Source organism: Sinocyclocheilus anshuiensis, unplaced genomic scaffold (genome assembly GCF_001515605.1).
Source record: "Sinocyclocheilus anshuiensis isolate Anshui unplaced genomic scaffold, SAMN03320099.WGS_v1.1 scaffold30, whole genome shotgun sequence".
NCBI classification, from domain to species: Eukaryota; Metazoa; Chordata; class Actinopteri; order Cypriniformes; family Cyprinidae; genus Sinocyclocheilus; species Sinocyclocheilus anshuiensis.
The window spans coordinates 85,748-95,160 of record NW_015542336.1 but is presented as its reverse complement, the minus strand read 5'-3'; the positions used below and the strand labels follow the sequence as shown (position 1 = coordinate 95,160).

General features: G+C 39.9%; 1 protein-coding gene across 1 annotated transcript; it reads right to left on the bottom strand.

Annotated features, from left to right (window-relative positions):
* Positions 1-417: 417 nt before the first annotated feature.
* On the bottom strand, positions 418-3,263 carry LOC107691104 (interferon-induced very large GTPase 1). Its single transcript, XM_016489581.1, has 3 exons — positions 3,171-3,263; positions 2,266-3,094; positions 418-2,062 (listed from the first exon to the last, which is right to left on the bottom strand). The coding sequence occupies exons 1-3, from the start codon at positions 3,261-3,263 to the stop codon at positions 786-788; spliced, it is 2,199 nt and encodes a 732-aa protein (XP_016345067.1). The 3' UTR covers positions 418-785.
* Between the last annotated feature and the right edge of the window lie 6,150 nt (positions 3,264-9,413).

The following is a 9,413-nucleotide window of genomic DNA, read 5'->3' as shown; positions in this document are numbered from 1 at the left end:
CCGATGGAGTTTTGGTTCCTTGCCACTGTTGCCTTTGGCTTGCTTAGTTGGGGACGCGTGACTGATTGCACAGACACTATTGGAAGAGAGCTGAATTGGATAAAGACATCACTGAATCATTAAAACTATCACCGAATCAATCAAATTAGTTTCCTGTTTGACACTGTAAAGCTGCTTTGACACAAACTGTATTGTGTAAAGCGCTATATGAAGAAAGGTGATTTGACTTGATTAAAAAAAAAAAGTCAATTAATCTTCCATGAGTCACCTTTTTCAGCCCCTCTTTTGAATACTGCTCTTTTTCAAGCTCTCAGTGTTTTTGAAGTGGACTTAAATAAAGAGAAAATATTTATATTTAATATATTTATTACATTTTTATCCAAAGTGACTTACATTGCACTCAAGCTAAACACATTTTGTCAACTGATGCATTTCCTGATATTATTCCCAAACATTCTAAAACTCAAACATTATTGCCAAGAAGTGACATGCCAATTTAGTCAATTTCTGACTAATAATAATAAACATCACTTTGCACTCATGCACTATCATTTCTAATGCCATCAGATACTAATTTAAATAACTTCCCATATATATCTAATTTAGTTAATTACAAATACATGTTAGTTTTCATAATTGCAAATGTATTGTTGGAGTGGAGAGTGGGTTTAACAGGCATTGGTACGTGGAACAGATAGTCAGTCAGTGAAGTGAGGAACAGAAACTCATTTCAAACTGTGCTCTGTGAAATGGAGACCTAAAATAAATTAATTTTACTAGTTCAATTAAATGTATTTATACAAACTCTCAATAGCATCATGTTTTGAGTATTTTCTCCATTCATCTGGTATATTTCCCTGTCCCGCAAATGTTTTACTGTAGTATTTTTCCAGATCTTTCTGGAATCTGCACACAAACCACTTCCAGTAGGGCAGTTCAGAGAGATCAGGGGTGATGCTCCAGTCTGCATAAACTCCTCCTGCTCTTCTGTATTCTCTCCAGGGGACTTTATCTTTTGAGTCAATGGGATAAAAATGTAAATTGTTCTTTGCTACTGCTGATGTGCAGATGTGGACAGACAGGTTATTTGTATTTGCGTAATGTATTCCGCTTAGTCCAATAACCTGATGAAAAGGAACACTGTGATCCTCATCATGATTTTCTATGGTGTTGGTGCAAATGGCTTTACAGAATGGACACTGAACCCAACAGCACTGACACAAGTGATCAATCAGAAGCTCATCTGGTCTGAACTTATAGTCTAGCTTTTCGGGAAAAGTATTTGTGTTGAATCTACTGCTGATGTCTGACATTATAGCAGGAAGTTCTTGTCTTATCACATCTTCTAGGAGGTTGAAATCATCAACATCATCATGTTTGACTCCACTTAGGTGTTTTTCAGAGAAGATCAGCTCATCTGAGAGCTGCTGTGTGAAATTCTTCAACCACAAACCAGCATCTCCACTGTTGACTTGAACATGTTCAGTAGATTCATGTGCTGCTTTCATAATCTTCTGCTGCAAGAGTTTAATGTTCTCCTTCATCTTGGGTAAAACATTGACACTGAACTTATCAGTGATGTACCGACTGACTTCATCTCTGATGAAACTCTGGAAGTGATCTCTGGGATTATCAATGTAGTTCATGCATTTGTCGAAATCCTCCTCTTCTGCCAGTGTCTTAAGGATGTGTTTCTCCAGATTTGATCTGTTTCCATTCAGTGATTCACAGTTTGATCTCATTTCATCTGTCAGATCTCTGGCAGTCTTCTTGTAAACACTCTGCTCAGAGGGCTCTTTCAGTTTCTGACAGATGATCTCACCAAAAATGGCAGCTGATGCAGCTCCATGACAGTATTTCTGGAAAATACTATAATACTCTTCTCTCTTCCTCTCCAAATAGAGAACAGGATCATTGGCATCCTTGAACATTCTGTGTTGGTCAGTGATTATCTTGTTTGCTCGCTTACAGATAGAAAGAACCAAATGCATGAAGAATTCATTCTTAAACACATATTTCACTGGTCCTTTCTGGTGTTCTGTTATTCTATTCTTGATGTAACCTGTGAGTTTTAGAATGCAGCTGATGTTGTAGCCCATCTTTGAAATGTTAAATGACTGAATCATTGTGTCTGTCTGCTGAGCAAAATCTGTGACAAATGATCTTATCTGGGCTTGATCCTCTGGAGACAAAGTTTGAGCATGTCCAAATTATGCTTTTACTGTTCGGCAAGAATCCTTTCTGTTATTCTATTCTTGATGTAACCTGTGAGTTTTAGAATGCAGCTGATGTTGTAGCCCATCTTTGAAATGTTAAATGACTGAATCATTGTGTCTGTCTGCTGAGCAACATCTGTGACAAATGATCTTATCTGGGCTTGATCCTCTGGAGACAAAGTTTGAGCATGTCCAAATGATGCTTTTACTGTTCGGCAAGAATCCTTTACAGTGTCACTAATCTCTTTTTTTGTCAACCTTTTTAAAATGACATTTTCATAATAACTTGACACATTGAAAATATTGTATTCACTGCCTTCTTTTCTCTGTTCTACAGGGAGACATCCCTGATGCATGTCACTGAGAAGCCTTTTTACATCTGTCATTATGTCAACGTCTTTCATTGGTTGAGTGTCTGTGATGATCTTCTTCACACTCTGTTCCCAAAACAAATCAAAGTCTTTTTTCAGTGTTTCTTCTTCATTTACTTTTTGTTTAAGTTTTAAGGCAAGTTTTTTGCTCTTTTCATAGAGAGTATTTTCATGATGTGTCCTCTGAGCATCAATCTTTTTCTTCAGGTCTCGCTGCTGAAGAATCTCACTTAATTTTCTCTTCGTTTCTCTCACAATGTTTTCCTGAACATCTTTGATTTTGATTTCAAATGATGTTTTCCAGTGAATTAGTATGTTGGCATCTGTGTCTTTCTCAAAGAATTCAGACATGGATTTTTCCACTTCTTCACTTGTCTCCAACAGCTCTCTTTGAAGATCAGTTTCCTCAACTTCATGAATTGCTTCATTTTCTATTTTGTTGTGTAGTTTGTTCTCAGATTCCATCATGGCACTGCGAAGACTCCAGGACCACTTGCTGTATTCAGTCTACCCAGACCACAGGAACATGAGCAGCGTCTCCATCCATCAGCTCCAGTGGAAATCCAGAGATCATCATCTCTGCTGCAAGACTCGGGAGAGAAGAGAAGTCTTTCAGGTCTTTCTTGTTCTTCTTCACTGATTCACATGATTCATAGATCTGACCGATCTCCCTCATGATGTGCTCCAAACCAAAGGCTGCATCTTGAAGTTCCTCAGATATTCCCTCAAGTTCAGTTTGTACAGTTGTCAGTTGCTCAGACTGATCATAATTCTCTTTCAATCTTACAACTGTTGACCACTTTTCATCATATTTGTTATGTATAGCAGACAAGTCAGCAGAGATATATTCATCCAAGAATATTTCAAGCCATTTCAGAAAATATGTATTTTTAGTCACAGCATTTGAGTAAATTTTGAATGGATCAGGAACAAGCAGAGGCAGAGCGTACTGACACTGGGACAGTTTAGTGACCATCAGCTGCTTCAGGAAACCATCAGCACAATGAAACACGGCCATCTGAACATCCATCGGATGGATTTGATCAGATTGACTTGTTCCATTGTTTGATAAAGATATAACTTTAAAAACATGATCAAATATAGTACCCTCATCTTCAGAGTTATTGTCTCTTTGTTTTGCTCGAACCTGTTCACTGGCCTTATTACCATGAATGTATCTTGCTCTGTAGTTCATCATCAGTAGTTTTTGTATGAAAGTCTGAATCAGCTCATCTTCAGCACAAGACTCATGGGACTGTAATGAATGTTTGGTTATCTGAAGGACATCTGCAGCTCTCAGTTTATTATGGTGGCTGCCTTCAAGATGAAGCCTGTGAAATAGAGAATTAATTTTTTTATTCTCTTCTTGTAGCCATTGATCTGGTCTGACTCCTGTTTCAAAGTCCTTGTTTTCTCCCTGTTAGATAAATAAACAAATTTTCCTTGATTAATAGTTTCAAAGAACTGAACAATACAATCATTCTAAACTGTTCATTCTTATATTACAAAAAGCTCATTGTAGCAAAACTCGATGTCAGTTTATTTATTCTGTACTCTTAAAGTTTTCCTTAATTACTTACACAGTAGAATCTGTTCTTTAAACCAAACATCGAATACTATAATGCAGTTTAATTGAAAGAAAACAAAACTATAAACACTAGTCCTGCCTTTCAGTTTCACAAGTTGCAAATCTGATTTTTTTTTTCTCAAAAATCCTTAAGCATTTCAGACCATATATTTATATAGAAAAAATAAAAAAATATATATAGAAATTAACGCAATATCCTCACACTAGTAAATAAAGCTGAGTGGAGTGGAGTTAGTGGACTGCCTTCTGTGAAATATGAAACTAACAGAAACGAATAATAATCACTGTATTACTTATCAAAATATTACATATTTTGTCTTATGGAAATGCACATCTGAAAGTAAAGTACTGACTTTTGTTTTACTAGGAAATACATTAAATGTTCTGATAGTGTGACTGCATTGGGACTCTACAGTCCTTGATTGTACATTGCATTTGCTCATTAAAATTTATCAATGTTCTTCCATATTATCTTACATATAAAGATCATTGTTACCCCAGGTTCCTCTCACTCTAACTACATGTTTTTTGTATAGAACTATGGTATTTGTTATGAAAAACAATAGCCTAAATACATTTACTATAAATACAAATGTAAAAAAGTCATAGCTTCATAACAAAAATTTTCTCACTCACTTTCACTCACAGGAGATCAGAGGAAGCAACAAAACCACATTAATTCAAAATGAGACAGGACAAAGAACTAAGGAAACTAAGGGCCTAAATAAACAGAGAGATAATTAACAGAAATGAAATGGATTGGAGCCTTTCTCATTCTGTCACTAGTGTGCAGAAAGTTTTATGACATTGTCAACCATCAAAGTTTTGGAAGAAAATTTCACTTTGCCTGGCTGGACAGTGTGTATATTTAGTACTTTTATTAAATGAACAAAGTTTTTTAAAAATGATTTTTTTTTCTTCTTCAGAAATTATGAATGAATGAATGAATGTTTGTGTGGTTTATTTTATTACTTTTTTGTGACTTGTGAACACAAGCCCTTGACAACTAAATTTAAATTGACAATTGAATTGACAGCTAGACTTGAAAGCTAAATAAATGTTTTAATGGATAAAGCTGTGTCTGTTTGCTGAATTGGTTAATGTCACTTAACAGAAGGTTACTAAACACTGTCACGGTCTGTGTCGGAGAGGAACGACGGAGACGTGGATAATCGAAACCAAAGACAAATCGTATCCAAAGACACAGGGTATATCCACACAGGGAACGGGAGAAGACACACAAACACAACATAGTAGACCAGACAAAGGAGGAATCCATGGCGGAACAGATGGTTTAGGCGACCGATGCGTAGGCGTGGATCCGGAAGGCCCCAGTGGAGCCGGAGTGACAGAGGACCAAGGAGGAGCCGAAGGGACGAGGGAGCCCGGCGGAACCAGTGGACTGATGGGCCATGGGAACAGGCAGCTTTCGCGAAAACCTTTTGGCATGCCCCCTACCTTTCGGCACGACCAATGAGAAACCTTTCAGCACGCCCATTACTCCAAGCTGCAGCTGCCCCTGAATACTGTGTGCTGTGGCCTGTAGCACGAAGTATAGCCAGTTTACCTGCCTTACCGAGCATTTCCATTGTTTTCTGCCTGCCTATTCTGTGTATGATTCTGCCTGATTACCTGCTTTACGTTTGTTGGATTACCCCTTTGCATCGATAGCCTGATTCGGACTGATGAATGTGTTTGGACCTTTTGTCTGCTTACTCATCTCTGCCTTTTGGATCACCCTTGTGTATGTTAATGGATTGGACTGCTGTTTTGGTATTGACTTTCTGCCTGGCCTAACATTTCTGTCACTTAAGTCTGCTGTTAATAAACTTCTGCAAATGGATTCTAACGCCGCCTCAGCCTCGTTGTTACAGAATACTTTGCCTCAACTGAATCCAGCGGAATTTTCAAAACTGCAAGCGGCTTTCGCCTATCAAAGTGAGGTATTAAAGGGATACCAAGATCAACTTGATAAACTCCAGTCTGTCAATGAGCACCTGACTCAATACATCCAGTCTCGTCCATCGCCCAAGCCAAAGACGGTAAGCTTTGCATTACCTGATAAATTTGATGGATCTGCGGAGCAATGTAGAGGCTTTGTTCATCAAGTAAAGATTTACTTTGATAACCAGGAAGACAAGTTTGAGTCAGATGAAAAGAAATGCGCTTTCATGATGACGTTATTATCTGGCAAGGTGATTGACTGGGCTGCGGCAGTTTGGGAAACGGATGTGCGATTTAGAAGATCTTTTGATTACTTCCTCCAACAACTGCGAGAAGTGTTTGAATATCCCGCTGGAGGCAAGGATATATCAACGCAGATTCTACAAATGTCACAAGGTAACCGTGCTGCTGCCGAATATGCCATCATGTTCAGAACGCTCGCTGCTCAGAGCGGATGGCATGATGGTTCACTGAAAGCCGTGTTCCAACAGAGCCTCAACACTGACCTGCAGGCAGAGCTGGCTTGTAAAGGGGAGAATTTATCGTTTTCTGACTTTGTGACTCTTACCATAAAAATTGACAACCTGATGAGACAAACCCTGAGACGAAAAAATGCGAGAGGATTTCAACACGTTTCGCTGGCCGTTACTCAAACTATGACAACATCAACCACCAAACCAAGTGATGAACCGATGCAACTAGGTCTTTCTAGATTATCTGAGGAGGAAAGGATGAGACGACGTCAACTATGCTTTTACTGCGGTGAAGCAGGCCATTGCAGTCAAGGGCGCCCACACAAGGCCCAAACAACCTCTCGGGTAAATATTGAACACTTTTCACTTCTAAGTAACAAGTCATTCAAGCTCCCTATTAAACTAAAGACTGAAGATATTTCTATTTCATTAACAGCGATGATCGATTCTGGAGCAGCTTTGAACCTCATTAACAAAGATCTCATCAAAAAAATATGACATTCCTACCCAACCATGCAACCCTCCCATCAAGATCAAATCTGTAGACGATACCTCAATTGGAGAGGGGATTACCCATCAGACCAAGCCATTAACACTCCAAGTTGGTTTGTTTCATCAAGAATTAATCTCATTGTATGTCATTGAGTCCCCTAAACATGAAGTGATCCTAGGATTTACATGGCTATCCATTCATGACCCCATCATTTCCTGGCATCAGGGTGAGCTGACCAAGTGGTCCACTTCCTGTGAGAATCATTGTTTTTCCCAAGTTCCCCAACCGTGTTTCACAACTAGCATAGAAAGCCCAGAAGTTAGCAAGACAGTCAACATTCCCAATTGTTATGACGATCTGGGAAAAGTCTTTAGTAAAACCAAGGCCACACAATTACCACCTCGTTGCCCTTGGGACTGTGCCATCGACTTACTTCCCAATGCAATGCCTCCAATAAGTAAGATCTACCCTCTGTCCAGAAAAGAAACCCAAGTCATGGAAGAATATATTGAAGTTAATATATTGGCCCTCCATGTCTCCAGCTGCAGCAGGCTTTTTCTTCGTTGAAAAAAAGATGGAGGGTTAAGGCCTTGTATTGATTATAGAGGACTTAACAATGTTACCGTGAAATTCCGCTACCCCCTTCCACTGGTTCCTTCAGCACTAGAACAGCTCCGTGAGGCTACCATTTACACCAAACTTGACCTACGGCGTGCATATAACCTGATCAGAATCAAAGAGGATGATGAATGGAAAACTGCCTTCCTCACCGCTAGGGGATATCAGGGAATATCAGGTTATGCCGTATGGGCTTGCCAATGCTCCAGCTGTTTTCCAGTCATTCATTAGAAGGCCAAATAAAGTGCTTCGCACTGAAACACAGCGTCTCCCTGACATGGCTGCATCAACACGACTGCTGTTCCTGAAACCACGCCTTCTTTCTTTGCATGCACATTTGGGCGGCATTATGCTAATATTTCCACATAGTGACGTAGATATGTGGGGGCGTGTTAGAACGAGCCATTTTAGGTAGGCGTGGTTGACTCTTAACTTTTATAAAGAATATCTTTGGATTTGAGACTTTAGTCTTTGCAACTTTACAGATCTTCTTTATGCACCAAGAGCTTGTAACACTCCAAAGAGAAAGGAAAACTTGAAATCGCATCATATGACCCCTTTAAAGTCTAAAGATGAACATATCAACCATGTCAAGACCGTCCTCTCTCGACTAATAGCAAACCAACTGTATATCAAGACAGAAAAATGTGAGTTTCATGTCAGTCAGACTTCATTCCTGCGTTACCATATCAGTCACCAAGGAGTAAAAATGGATGAATCCAAGGTCAAGGCAGTCACATAATGGCCACAACCATCCACCGTAAAAGAGCTTCAAAGGTTTCTGGGGTTTGCCAACTTCTGTAGACGCTTCATCAGAAATTACAGTATGATTGCTTCCCCTCTGACATCCCTCCTGAAAGGAAAGCCTTCGAAGTTGAAGTAGACTGAGGAAGCCAGCCAGGCATACAATATATTGAAGGAAAGGTTTACAACAGCCCCCATCCTGAAACGTCCTGACCCCAATCTTCCATTGTGGTGGAGGTAGACCCTTCAGACTGTGGAATCGGAGCTGTGCTCTCCCAACGCCATGGCCAACCCGGTAAACTGTATCCATGCGCATTCTTCTCAAGAAAGTTAACTGCAGCTGAAAGGAACTATGATGTTGGGAACAAAGAACTCTTGTCCATGAAAGCAGCCATCGAGCAATGGAGACACTGGTTAGAAAGAGTAGTCCACCCCTTTCAAAGTAATAACTGACCACAAAAATCTAGAATACATCAAGAGTGCCAAACGACTAAACCCACGCCAGGCTCGCTGGTCCCTTCTTTTCACCCAATTCCAGTTTACGGTGACATATCACCCAGGCAGTAAGAATAGTAAGGCAGATGCTCTATCCAGGCAGTATGATCTCCCCATTGAAAGCCTCACACCAGAATGCATACTCCCACCTTCTATTGTCATCGCTCCTATCACCTGGGACATAATGGAGGAAATACAAAGGGAACAACTACAAGAGCCAGCACCTGTCAACTGCCCACCAGACAAACAGTATGTTCCACAAAATGTACGTCACAGAGTAATGCAATGGGTCCACACTTCTGTCAGCTCTGGCCATCCAGGAATATCCCGCACTCTTCAATTACTGCAAAACTCATTCTGGTGGCCCTCGATGACCAAGGATCTCACTACTTATGTCAAAGCCTGTCAAGTCTGTGCCCAATCAAAGACCCCCAAGGAGTTACCTTCAGGTCTCCTCCAACCACTGCCCAT